This window comes from Misgurnus anguillicaudatus, chromosome 3, assembly GCF_027580225.2.
Source record: "Misgurnus anguillicaudatus chromosome 3, ASM2758022v2, whole genome shotgun sequence".
In the NCBI taxonomy this organism is placed as follows: domain Eukaryota; kingdom Metazoa; phylum Chordata; class Actinopteri; order Cypriniformes; family Cobitidae; genus Misgurnus; species Misgurnus anguillicaudatus.
Window position 1 is genome coordinate 37155358 of NC_073339.2, and position 14383 is coordinate 37169740.

At 35.2% G+C, this 14383-nt stretch overlaps 2 protein-coding genes across 8 annotated transcripts; both read left to right on the forward strand.

Moving 5' to 3' along the window:
- Positions 1 to 160: 160 nt before the first annotated feature.
- On the forward strand, positions 161 to 4508 carry LOC129444820 (piggyBac transposable element-derived protein 4). 4 transcript variants are annotated; one of them, XM_055205750.2, is made up of 4 exons: positions 161 to 1602; positions 1857 to 2029; positions 2268 to 3524; positions 3612 to 4508. In XM_055205750.2, the coding sequence occupies exons 2-4, from the start codon at positions 1878 to 1880 to the stop codon at positions 4099 to 4101; spliced, it is 1899 nt and encodes a 632-aa protein (XP_055061725.2). In that variant the 5' UTR covers positions 161 to 1602; positions 1857 to 1877; the 3' UTR covers positions 4102 to 4508. The 4 variants fall into 4 exon arrangements, with proteins under 4 accessions (XP_055061725.2, XP_055061723.2, XP_055061724.2 ...); XM_055205748.2 differs by having other exon boundaries at positions 1860 to 2029; XM_055205749.2 differs by having other exon boundaries at positions 161 to 1547.
- Positions 4509 to 6852: 2344 nt separating this feature from the next.
- Positions 6853 to 10195, forward strand: LOC129444821 (piggyBac transposable element-derived protein 4). 4 transcript variants are annotated; one of them, XM_073865952.1, is made up of 5 exons: positions 6853 to 7141; positions 7562 to 7731; positions 7947 to 9182; positions 9266 to 9504; positions 9535 to 10195. In XM_073865952.1, the coding sequence occupies exons 2-5, from the start codon at positions 7577 to 7579 to the stop codon at positions 9759 to 9761; spliced, it is 1857 nt and encodes a 618-aa protein (XP_073722053.1). In that variant the 5' UTR covers positions 6853 to 7141; positions 7562 to 7576; the 3' UTR covers positions 9762 to 10195. The 4 variants fall into 4 exon arrangements, with proteins under 4 accessions (XP_073722053.1, XP_055061728.2, XP_055061727.2 ...); XM_055205753.2 differs by having other exon boundaries at positions 7559 to 7731; positions 9266 to 10195; XM_055205752.2 differs by having other exon boundaries at positions 9266 to 10195.
- The last annotated feature ends 4188 nt before the right edge of the window (positions 10196 to 14383 follow it).

Below are 14383 nucleotides of genomic sequence, written 5' to 3' on the forward strand. Positions count from 1 at the left end.
GGAATTAATCTGATAGGAACCTTTTTTTAGTTAGTGGGTTATTATTTGAAATGTAGCAAGCATCAAATGTGCAACACATTGATTTCAATATTCTCTATCAGGTAATAATAATTTAAAGGAGCACTTTTGAGTGAGAGATCAGTTATAAAGGTACAACATTTAGAGATGTTTAAAGTTTTAATAGCTGTTACTATAAAAGTTTTGCAAAGATAATGGGTTTGGTGTGCCGTTACATTTCACAGCCGTCTTTACTTTAAGGGTGCCAGTAATTCTTATATACTTCATACTTTGTGTGTTCTTGTTTGTAAATATATTTAACGTTTCTATGCTTTGGCAGTGTAAAGGCTTTTTTGCAATGCCAATAAAGCTATTTGAATATGAAAATTTAGTAGAAGGCAGTAGTGAAGGGACCTTCTATGGTCGGGACCCACACCATAATTTTAATATCGCCAGTAGATGGCAGTGTTACCTCAAACTAATGCGGCCTCGGATGACTACGAAGTACGAATTATGTGAGCATAGATACTGTATGTAACGCACAATATTGGTGTTTATTTGCTTATTAGTTCATAATGACCAACGAAAAGTGCAGAGATATCGGACCCTGATTTATATATAACAAATACATTTTACCACTGTAAATATACATTAATGTGATCAGCAACACACAATCTACATGTGTCTAAACAACTTTTGTGTATATAGCATTTACTGCCATTCATGTTACTTACTGGAGGTTGGTTGTGTTATGGAAGATTATGGATATCAAGCGCTGCTGCTGTAAATTAAGCCTACTGTTGGAAAAACGTAACAGTAAACTTGGATTATTTGAGACACCTAAGCCGATCATATAATAGGAATAACGTCAGTGGCGCGTTCAGACTTTTACGACAGTCAATGTTGAGGATTGTTAGCCACAATTAGATAAGGTTTAAATCTGTTAATTAAAAAACAGCTTCATTTGGTATACACAACAGTGACAATACGCTTGTTTGACTTTATGGGGTGCCGCTAGAACCGACGTCAGAGTACCGCGAGAGCGATTAGAGAAATACGGAGAAGTCTAATTTTGACCTGCTCTCGCGGTACTTAGACGTCATCTGCCTGTCCAGTTCTTGAAGCGCCGCATGAAGTCGAGTGCATAGTTACGTCACGTCCCCAAACGTAATTTCCTGTCATTCTCGCGCGAGTAACATGCATCGTTTGGTTGTTGGCGTGTAGCTTACACTTGTATTGTTTACAATTTTTGTGGTAATATTTCAAAATCGCCTGGTAGTTGTGTTTTAAAACTACTTTTTGTGTTTCACTTGTTTTTTCTTCATCTCAGTATTTAAATAAAAGTGCGTTTAGGCCAAATTTTGGGTGCGTGATTGAACAGGCTATTACATTCGTGATTCGGTTAACTGTTTACAATAAGATGTTTATATACTTGGGCATTTTATGTAAGCTGCTTCTTGAGGATTTAATCATGCACATTACTTCAATGTAAAATTACTCGCGCACCTGTATAACCTGGTTAAGTCGCCTTTGTCGTAAGAGGTTGCCAGGTGAGCCAGTCTGCACAAAGTAGCAAACGGGGTTGATTGTTTTCCAGCAGATAACGTTAGTAGTGCATACTATTTTACATTACCACATAGTAATGTGTATACGGTGTTTTATGCAGTACATTATCAATACTTATTTATATAAATAGAAAGAGTTAATGTGTATATTCTTACAGAACAAAATCACCCAATCACCTAAGTTTCAGTTTAGTAAAATATTTCATAACTTCAAGAACACTTAACAGTTATTTTCTGGATTCTGACTACATGCACTTTCCACTGACCCATTGTTTTTCAAACTATATGCAATAGCAGATATCTGCTGAATCAGTGATGGATCCGGAAAACACAGAGAATGGTGTGGAGGAAGCTGCAGGCTTTAATGATGAAGACCTTGAGTTTTGTGATGAAGAAAGTGTGGCTTCCAGTGTGGACACCACAATAGAGGAGATGTTTCTTGATGGTCTTGACCCTGTTCTAGATCAGTGAGTTACTACATGTTTTTAATAAACACATTGTGTTTATTATTTAGGTCTTACATGCAAGACATGGATGGTCCTACTTTGAAAGCTTAGTTTCGGTAAAATATACATATGTTATAAATATGAAACATTATTTAATATGTGAAGCATTAGCATTGTAGCTGTAATTATTGCTTAAAACATATTTATACCTATGCTTTTATTAAATAAATGCTACAATTTTCTGATTACTCTGTTACAGACCTAAGATGGACTCACCTGAGAAAGACTGTGATTCAGAGGCGGACTTACAGAAGAGAAAACGACCCCGTCTGTCCTATACATCCTCTTCTTGTGAAGAAGGTGACATGGAAGAAGAAAACGAGAATCAGCCTTTACCTGATGTTTCTTCGGAAGCCTCCAAAGAAAGGTGGCATAATGCAAATGAGACAGATGTGGAACCACCCTGTATATTGTTCACACCCATTGAAACACCTGGGCCAAAGAATGTACACAGTAATTGCAGCAGCCCTCAGCAGTTTTTTAAGCTTTTCTTCACAAAATCTGTGTTGCAAGGAATCGTAGGGCACACAAATGTTTATGGGACCAAGTGCAAAGATAAAACAGGCAAGCGATGGCTTTACATTTCACATCAAGACTTTAAGTCATTCATAGCAATGGTTATTTACATGGGTCTGTTTAAGTGCTCTTCTCTGAAGGACTATTGGAGCGAGTCTCGGTATTTAAGTCTTCCCTTTCCCGCACAAGTCATGTCTTATCGTAATTTTCTGATTATTTCCAATGCCTTGCATTTAAGCAATACCAGCGAGGATGAAAAAAATGAGATGATGAAAGAAACATCATCCTATGAAAGATTAGGCAAAATAAAATCAATGTATCTAGAAATAAGGGAGGCCTGCAAGAAGTATTTTCATCCCTTTCAGAACATCACGATCGATGAGAGAATGGTGATGTCACAGGTTAGAAATGAACTCGGAGAATGCTCGAAAAGCAAACCTGCAAGTAGGGGTTACAAACTGTTCGCACTGTCAGACTGCACCACTAGCTATACGTGGGACTTTTTTATTTACGAGGGAAAGTCGCGTGCACCGCAGAGCCAGGGCTTGAGCTACGAGTCGGTTATGTCATTGGTCGATGAAAATTACCTTGGTGATGGCTACAAACTATTTCTGGACAAATATTTCACCAGCCCCGGTCTCTTCAGTGACCTCCTGCTTAAAAAGATTTGGGCTTGTGGACCTATTTGGGCAAACAGGAAAGGTTTTCCAGAAGCAGCTGTCAATAAATTGCAAAGAAACGATCTGCGCGGCACAATGCGTTGGATTAGGGACAATGAGCTTCTGTTTGTTGAATGGCAAGATGTACAGAAAGTGCAGATGTGCTCCACTTTCCACAAAGCTTATGGAGGAGACACCGTGAAGAGGAAAGTAAAGGATAAGGATGGAAATCGGCCCCTCGCTGATATCCCCATTCCAGCTGCAGTGTTGGACTACAAGAGGTTAGTACAATTTATTCCTTCATGCTATTTGATATTATTTAACCTTTTGTTTATCATTCATATATTTCCATTTTTCTTTCCACACAGGACTATGAGTGCACTGGATCCATCTAATCGCATTACTGCGCATTACAGAACGCTTTATAAACCGAAAAAGTGGTACCAGTGTTTCTTTTATCATTTTTTGGACATTGCCATCAACAATGCATTCATCCTACAGGAACTGATTGCCAAGGAAAGAAACACGAAAGCTTTGACCCGAAGGGAGTTCCTGGAGACGCTCATTGAGGAGCTTACAGAAATAGGTTCACAGAAAAGGTTCCTGATTGCTCTTTCTGCTCGGTCTCAGAAATCTACCTCTGCTCCGCCCTCGACCCCCTGCCCACCTGCCCCCTCAGATACTCCTGCTTTTCCCCACAGACCAAGATACATTGCACAGGACAGCACTATCGGTAGGCGGAAATGCAAACACTGCCGTTACCAAACTCCAATTGTATGTGAGACCTGTCATGTACCATTGTGCTTTCAGCCCAAGCGTGACTGTTTTGGTGAATGGCATGAACAGCAATTGTTATGATCTGTGGCTATAATACTTTTAAATAATATGTTTATTATATTTCCCCACCACCATTCTTAAGTTCAGATGCATTTACTATTATTTGAATGTTCTAATATGAAGTGTTTTGCTGACTTTGTAATATTAAATTGCGGGGAAATTGTCTCTTGTTCATTCCATGCATATATGTTGAATATACTGTAGTTTGCATTGTGCTGAATCTAATGTCTTTGGTCTGAATGGCATTTCTGTAACATTTTATACCGGGTCATTCCAGGAAAAAAACTAATTTTTTCGAAAAATGTGAATATTTGTTACTCTGTGAAAATTTTGTAATGCTTAGCCATACAGCCTAAATATTTTTATCAGGACTGCAACTGTCTATTTTGAAATTTATTGTGAGGAAGACAATAAAAAGTGTATGACAAGTCTGCTATATTCTTAAATAAGCTTGTATTAAAATGGGGTGGTTTCCTTGATGGGGCTTCTAGACTAAAATGCCTGTTTGAGCTGCTTTAATTTAAAAACATCTTGCCCTGGCTAATTTTAACATGTATCAGTGACATTGTTTTGTCTCAAGATGCACACCTGTAGTGTTTTTTTGTTGTTGTTTTTGTGAGGTATGTTTGTAAAAACTTCTTGTTTTAATATAAATTGGAATAAACTAAACCCTGTCCGGGAAACCGCCCCTAAATGTATATCTTACTGAATAGATTTTAGAAAGATTTAGGATGTGTTTGAATTTCACTCCATTTTTAATTTGTTGAATGTTTAAGGTTCAGTTTAACTTTACTGTATTCTTCTTTGTTTTAAAACAGACTATGCAGACGTATATATTTGGATCACCCATTTGAACTGTACGTTGACAGCTAAATTGTACTATTATTAGTTATAGAGATGTTCAGGTTTTATAAAATATAGATAGAATCTTCACAGATGAACACAATTCTTATGAATTTTGAAGTCTAAAGGCATTTACTAACTTCAAAATTCATACAAATTGTCTGCATCTGTGACGATTATCTTGTTGGACAAAACTTGTGTCATAAACTTTGATATAAAAATGTTTGTTGCAATAATCCAAAAGTTTATGGGGAAAACGAATGGGCTTTTCAGCAAGGGAACCAGTGTTCTGTTAACTTCCGGGGTTGACCTACAAAAAAGTCATACCTGCAGCACTCTATAATCATTATTTCATTGCTGGTACTCAGAATATGAAAACTTATGGCAGGTCAAGCATATTAAAGTTATATCTATTGCTGGTAGAAACATTATATCATCTTGAAAGATCATCATCAGGTTCAAATTGCTTTTAATGTGGAAGAGGTCTTCTCTAAAGCCTGTGGTCTAGATGTTAATAATTATTGCCTGTAATTCACAATGCTGGCTAAGATTCCAGTGGAAGAGTCTGTGACATTTTGGGGGTTTTATATTTTGAAAGATCAAAACTCCAGGTGTAATATACATTTTGACCCTATCTCAAGAAAACTAAGGCAAACTTAAATCACTAAAAGGTAGTGTTTTGTTAAGTAAAGCTCAATACTATCGATATTAGTTTATGCTGCCACTTTGTTTAAAGGAGATTTGTATTGCAATTAATACTGCTCTTAATGTTTTTAAAATAAATAAGATTAGACATTTCTTTTTAAACCCAGAGTCTTTATGGAATTTTATACCCAACTTAGTTTTCTCAGAAAAAAATTAACATTAATTTACAACTTAATGCAGTTTAATTTTGCAAGTCAATTCCACCTACCTTTTAAAATTTTGACTTGTGATAATTTGGCATATCGTAGAAAAACAAGTTGAAATTGTTTAACTTAATTTGTCAAGTTAAAGTAACATAAAAATATATGTTGACATGATATCATTGTTAGGTGGCCTTAGATTTCTCTTAGCTTGCAACTTCAAAGTGATAAAATTAATCAGAAATTTTCTTGCTTCCTTAAAAAATGTTACTGGCCTGGTCTCTCTTATATAAACATTATTTTCACCACATAGATATTTAATCTGGAACAATTACATGATTTTATTTAAAAATAATTCTTTATTCTTTGAGAGATTTTCAGCAGGCATAGTGCAAGTCAATCAGTTATCAATCAATTCCCATAGGAGTAATGTTATTCAAAGCTAATTGTCAAAACAGCAGTGTGCCTCCTCCGTTCTCTGATTTATCTGACACTTAAATAGGAAAACTTGCCCTGATGTTATTAATGTTAATAACTGCAAAAACATTGGTACTACCCCAAATTGTGTATTCTATTGGAATAGACTGGTGGAAGGTGTAGATTGGAAGGCCATCTGGAGTTTACCTAGCAAATGGTTAGTAAATAGCCTAAAATAAAGGAAATTTCTTTCAAAATATTACACAGATATCCAGTGAATACATTTCTTGTTAAATTCAAAAAAGGATGTTGATTTAAACTGTTAATTTTGTGATACAGTGGCAGAAACTTTGTTTCTTTAAATTTGACATATAGATTGAAATCTATGGAAATATTGGTCTAGATTAATAACTAAACAAATTGACCTAACTTTTTCTTTATTTTAGAATTTTTTTTCGGTTATACAAAAGTCTCATCCAATAAGAGGAACGAATATTTTATAACTAACTTTATTTTAGTTATGCAAGATTTTATATTCATAAATCCAAAAGAGACACCTTGACAGAATAAAAAAAATTAAATGCCCAGACATTTTTATTCTAAAAATAAAATTGATGTTTTATTATAAAAATAAAATATGCTTCTTGATGTTACGTCACGTCCCTTAACGTCATTTCCTGGAATTCTCGCGCCGGAACGCCCACCAAATATTGTTTGTTGATTTGTAGCTCACACGTGAATTTTTTTATATTTTGTGGTCATTTCCAAATCGTCGGGTAGTTGTGTTTTAAAACTATTATTCCCGGCGTTTACCACTTGTTTTTTTCCCCAATGTAAGTGCATTTAGGCTCGTTTTGATTGAATAGCCTATCATAGTCGTGACTTATTGTCCTGTTAACAATGGGATGTTTTAAACATATTTGAGAGTTGGCATTTTTCAGCTAAACCAGCAACGGGTGAGTCATTCTGCTAATAGTAGCAAGCTGGGTTAATGTTTTCCCAGCAGATATTGCATACTAGTTTGCATACTATTTTACATTAGTACGCAATGTAGACTAAAGTATATACGGTGTAGTATAAAGTTCATTATCACTGACTGCATTACTAATATTTCTGTTATGTAATGTGCAGATATGATTTGTCGTTTCTTATATATTACTCTAATATAGAAAGAAAAATGGAGAAAACACAATCATATCAGCATACTCTCTTTCTCTATATATAAATGTATATGCTTACACAACATAATTATCCAATCACCTAACCGTCCTGTTCAGTTTTGTAAAACATTTCATAACATAAAGAACACTTTTTGGATGCTGACCCACATGCACTTTCCACTGACCCATTGTTTTTCAAACTGTATGCCATAGCAGATATCTGCTGAATCAATGATGGATCCAGAAAACACAGGGAATGGTGTGGAGGAAGCTCCAGGTTGTGATGATGAAGACCTTGAGTTTTGTGATGAAGAAAGTGTGGCTTCCAGTGTGGACACCACAACAGAGGAGATGTTTCTTGATGGTCTTGACCCTGTTTTAGATCAGTGAGTTACTACATATTTTTAAACATTGTGTTTATACCGTAATTTAGGTCTTACATGCAAGACACGGTCCTACTGTGAAAGCATTGTTTTGCTAAAATATACATAGGCTATTTTATAAATATTAAACATTGTTTAATATGTGTAGAATCTGCCTTAATTATTGCCATAAAAAATATTTATACTCATGCTACAATTTTCTGATTACTCCGTTACAGACCTAAGATAGACTTACATGAGAAAGAGACAGATTTACAGAAGAGAAAACGACCCCGTCTGTCCTCCACATCCTCTTTTTCCGAAGGAGGTGACATGGAAGATGGAGGCGATAATCAGTCCTTACCTGATGTTCCCTCCAAAGAAAGGTGGCATAATGCAAATGAGGCAGATGTGGAACCACCCTGTATATTGTTCGCACCCATTGAAACACCTGGGCCAAAGAATGTACCCTGTATTTGCAGCAGTCCTCTGCAGTTTTTTAAGCTTTTCTTCTCAAAATCTGTGTTACAAGGAATCGTAGGGCACACAAATGTTTATGGGACCAAGTGCAAAGATAAAACAGGCAAGCGATGGCTTTACATTTCACATCAAGACTTTAAGTCGTTTATAGCGGTGGTCATTTACATGGGTCTGTTTAAGTGCTCTTCTTTGAAGGACTATTGGAGCGAGTCTCTGTACTCAAGTCTTCCCTTTCCCGCACAAGTCATGTCTTATCGGGAATTTTTGATGATTTCCAATGCCTTGCATTTAAGCAATACCAGCGAGGATGAGAAAAATGACATGAAGAAAGGAACATCATCCTACGAAAAACTAGGCAAAATAAAATCCATGTATCTAGAAATAAGGGATGCCTGCAAGAATTATTTTCATCCTTTTCAGAACATCACGATCGATGAAAGAATGGTGATGTCACAGGCTAGAACTGAACTCAGAGAATGCTCGAAAAGTAAACCTGCAAGTAGGGGTTACAAACTGTTCGCACTGTCAGACTGCACCACTGGCTACACGTGGGACTTTTTTATTTACGAGGGTAAGTCGCGCGCACCGCAGACCCAGAGGTTGAGCTACGAGTCGGTTATGTCATTGGTAGATGAAAATTACCTGGGTGATGGCTACAAACTATTTCTGGACAAATATTTCACCAGCCCCGGTCTCTTCAGTGACCTCCTGCTTAAAAAAATTTGGGCTTGTGGACCTATTTGGGCAAACAGGAAAGGTTTTCCAGAAGCAGCTGTCAATAAATTGCAAAGAAACGATCCGCGTGGCACAGTGCGTTGGATTAGGGAAAATGAGCTTCTGTTTGTTGAATGGCAAGATGTACAGAAAGTGCAGATGTGCTCCACTTTCCACAAAGCTTATGGAGGAGACACCGTGAAGAGGAAAGTGAACGATAAGGATGGAAGTCGGACCCTCGCTGATATTCCCATTCCAGCTGCAGTGTTGGACTACAAGAGGTTAGTACAATTAATTCCTTCATGTTATTTGATATTATTTAACCATTTGTTTATCATTTATGTATTTCTATCTTTCCACACAGGACTATGAGTGCACTGGATCCATCTAATCGCATTACTGCGCATTACAGAACGCTACATAAACCGAAAAAGTGGTACCAGTGTTTCTTTTATCATTTTTTGGACATTGCCATCAACAATGCATTCATCCTGCAGGAACTGATGGCCAAGGAAAGAAACACGAAAGCTTTGACTCGAAAGGCGTTCATGGAGATGCTCATTGAGGAGCTTACAGAAATCGTTCAGAAAGGTTCACAGAAAAAGTTCCCGAATCCTGTTTCTACCCGGCCTCAGATTTCTACCTCTGCTCAGCCTTCGACCCCAAGTCCCGCTCCCCCCTCAGATACTCCTTTTTTCCACAGGCCGAGATACATTGCACAGGACAGCTCTATCGGTAGGCGGAGATGCAAACTCTGCAGCCAAAAAACTCCAATTGTATGCGAGACATGCAGTGTAGCATTGTGCTTTCAGCCTAAGCGTGACTGTTTTGGTGAATGGCATGAACGGGGACCGTTATGATCTATGGGTATAATACTTAAAATGCTTATAATATGTTACCTTTATTCCCCCACACCTTTTCAAGTTCAATTGCGGTGCATTTACAATTATTTGAATATTCAAATAATAAGTGTTTTGTAGATAATTGATTTGTATTATGCATATGTTGAATTTACTGGATTGTATTTTATTTTTTTATTTTGTTTTGAATTTATTGTTTGTGGTCTGAATGGGATTTCTGTAACAATTTGTATACTTGGTCAAGTTGTAGAAAATGTGAATATTTCTTATTCTGTCAAAAATATGCCATACAGCCTGAATATTTTTATCAGGGCTGCAATTAATATTTATTTTGAAAATCTTGAGAAAAACAATTAAATAAGAATGTTTTCCTATTATGACAAGTCTGCTGTATTCCTTTATTTTTATAATGTATTGAAATAAATGTATAGTACCTATTGAAAGATGTAGGTTCTGGTTGAATTTCTTCTCATGCTTTATTTGTTGAATGTTTAAGGTTCAGATTTAATTTTACTGTGTTGTTCTTTGACATGAGACAGGCTATGCAGATGTATAACGTGATATTTGGATCACAAAACCCGTATTTAAACTGCTGAAATATTGTAGAAGAAATGAAGGTTTATTATATAAATATACCGTATGCAGTCTTTAAAGGAAAACACCACCGTTTTTCAATATTTTCCTGTGTTCTTACCTTAACTTAGACAAATGAATGCATTCCTCTCTTTTTTCAATGCATGCACTTTTGTACAGTGCGTTGTGAATGTGTTAGCATTTAGCCTAGCCCCCATTCATTCCTTAGGATCCAAACAGTATGGAGGACCACAAGAGTCATGCAAAATGCAATAAAGAACCCCAACATTCAATAACTACCTGGACAATAAAAATAGCAATCAATAGATCTATTCAAAAATGCATCAATCAATCTATAAATAAATAGACAAAGTTAAAAAAACAATCATTATGTAACATTTTATTAGGCAATAAAAAGTGAGATTATAAAAATAGCGTAGAAATTAAATATTAATCCATTAATAAATAGTTCGAAGTAATTTACAAAAACAACATAAAACATGCAATAAGTTCATCATTTTAAAGTGCATTTATAAATTCTTAATCAAATAATGGAATTTTAAAATGTATTTTAAAAGCAATTTATAAAGAGAAACAAACAACTGGATTTATAAATTGAAGTACAAATACAGGTTTAAATTAGGCATTTAAAAGGGCATTTTCGTTTAACATTACTGTTTTCATTTTCCCGATGGCTCTCCCCATTCCCCTCGCCACTAGATTTGCTTTTCGTTCTAGCCTCTTTAGCTTTTCCGTGACTCCTTGGGTCCTTGCAAACGGTCAAATGAGAAATGCAAATTAGCTATGGCCAGGTGGATGTAACAAGCTCGCTGATTGGCTCTGATTGTACGTCATGCGCAGATTTATAGATCTCGGATGAGGACCCAAAGAGTCACGGAAAAGCTAAATAGTGAGGCTAAAACGAAAGCAAATCGAATAGCGAAAAGAATAAAAAGAACCATCGGGAAAATGAAAACAGAAATGTTAAACAGAAATGCTCTTTTTATAAATCCAGTTATTGATTTCTCTTTTTAAACCGCTTTTTGAAATACATTTTGAAATTCCATTATTTAATTAAGAATTTGTAAATGCAATTTAAAATGATGAACTTATTGAGTGTTTTATGTTGTTTTTGTAAATTGTTATATTACTTTGAACTATTTATTAATGGATTAATATTTCATTTCTACGCTATTTTTATAATATCACTTTTTATTGCCTAATAAAATGTTACATAATGATTTTTTTTAACTTTGTCTATTTATTTATAGAATAATTAATGAATTTTTAAACAAATCTATTAATTGCTATTTTTACTGTCCAGGTAGTTATTGAATATTAAAGTTCTTTATTACATTTTGCATGACTCTTGTGGTCCTCCATTACATGAGTAAGTATGGTGGCACAAATAAAACTTTTGTTTGGAGCCATAGGAATGAATGGGGCCAGGCTAAATGCAACACATTCACAAGGCGGTGCACACAGATTAAATAAAAAAAAATGATCACCCAGCTCAAACTCTTTATTGTGTTCATGCAGGAGCCATCTGCAGATTGCTTCATGGTCTTAAACCAGATTTGTGGTTTTGACTGTAGCTGTTTTAATCAGATTTGTGTTTATGACTCTAGCTGTGTTTTATCAGATGTGTGGTTTTGACTGTAGTTCTGTTTATCAGATATGTGGCTTTGGCTTTGATCAACATTATGACATTGTGCACATGGTTTTGTTGCTGTGGTTATTTGGGTGGCACTAAAAGCTGAGCTGTCCATTGTCCTGAAACCAGTTCTCTCGCACATTTGTTTTAAAACCGTGTATAATAGATAGGAAAAATAGAAAGTTTGTCAAATGCTTTTTATCCAGTGCATTCATTTTAATCTGTTCATTCTGTTGCCGTGACCTTGTTGCTTTCACTATGCTCCAGTTATGCCACATCTGTTACATAGGTGCAAAAAAGTACCGCATACTGCACACGCAGTTGGTGTGAAAGGGGTGTCAGTCGACCGCAGATGCAACTCACTTTTTCCAGGATGTTTTTTTGCTTGTTTGTTTTAACAACCACATTTTTCACAGTAGCATCTAGGTCTCTATATGTTGCTCAAATGCATGCAAACCCAATTCAACCACAAACTCTTTTTTGCTTTCGCACACATATCTTTGTTTTGCCCTTGATGTGTTGCTTGTTTGAGTGGAAACCTTTGTGGTTTCCCCTTTTACCTTAAAGATTTTTTTTCATTGTAACCAAACATGTATGTGTCAGCACCACGCAGACAGTGCAGACACACAAGCCAATAGCATTTACATGCATTCATTTGGCAGACACTTGCAAAGCGATTTACAGTAAATTACTTGTTTCTTGGAATTAAGACCCCTGACGTTAGCAAGGCTCTACCAATTTAGCTACATTATAAATGACATTTACTAAACACTATATGACACTAACAATGTCAAGGTGATGAATACAATTTCCTGGGAATGTATAAAATAAAAAAATCTGAATTTACTATTTTTGTCACATTTGATATAAACATTTGCCAAATGCATAAGTGTCTCTTTTCCATATGCATTTTTTGGTACAAATATGTACCTCTGAATATGAACTCAATTCAAATACTTTTGAAAGGGTACCACCCTGAGTGAAAACTAGGATCATTTCCTGATTTTTTTTTGACAGTGCACATATTTTAACAGGTAGTGCAGACATTATGTGACGATTGTACATTATTATCGCATTAAATCACAAAGATATTCAGAAGGATATTCTTTATTTGATTCTGAGCTGAGAATAAGTGCTAAAGTCAGAATTTGACAATCGCTTATCCCTCAGCTGTTTTTGTTGTAGGGAAGTCCTGTTCAATGAGGCGTAATACACTTCACGCTCTCCCTGAAAAATAATATTAGAATTTAATAAATGCAGATCTTCATAAAAGATGATCAATCAACCATTAATTTAGATTTAAAAAATACATTTTTGTTTTAATTATATAAAAATGTTTTGTCAAGTATAGGGGAGAGCGAGGCACAAAGTATTGCTTTTTGACTTTGGCTCTATCATAAAAAATATTAATAATTTTTACAATACAATACAATCAACACACACATCTCTGCTACAAATTAATTGTAACAGAGGATTTGTTTTAACACCTGCTAGAAAATTTAGTTTAAATACAAATCTATAAAATTCTGTCTATACACTAAAGGTGATATTGTTTGTATATCTGCCTATAATAGAAAAACATCCACACATTCATCCATCCATGATACTAACCATCCCTGTATTATGCATTAATGTCAGTTCAATCATAACAAATCAAGACAATCATAATTGTGAGTTATTTTCCCTGATATTGCATTAACAGTTATCATTTTGATGAATAGTATTTACATTGTTTTAAATTCATTATCATTGTATTCCTGAGGCTTAATTGTAACACTGCGTGACAATAACCCCGCTGTGTAAATTATGTTTTCAGTCCCAGCTATCAGTTAATATGAGTTGCTGACATGTTTCAAAATAGTGTCATGTTTTAGGTAACAAGACAGTGATTAAAATAATATAAGGGTTGATTTGGTGACTTACACACCCAATTAAAAAAAGAAAAAAAAACTAAGATGAAATTTACTTTCATGCCTCCAAAACACTCTTTGTTCAAAATCTTAACAAACACACGTCAAACTTTTCACAGATTCACAGGAGATCATCTTCTGACAGTAAGAGAAAAATACCAAAAGCACAGATTGCTTGGTGCTGTATAAATACGTAGCTGTGTTACAATTAACCTCATGTTAGTTTGTGCCCCGCTCACCTTTAAACTAAAATATGTTCTTTAATACTCATATTTAGTTTGTGACCCTCTCTGTGAAAACCCAGCTAAAGTCATTTTACTATGTTCTACACAAAATCATCCTACATAACGTAAAGAACAGAAAGTAAAAATTTCAAAAATTACAATCTGAAATCAATGCTCCTGATCTTATAATTAGATTGATGAGACTTTAGCCTGGATTTCACACAAAGGGTCACATTTGTCAAAATTAATATTTAAATTAAA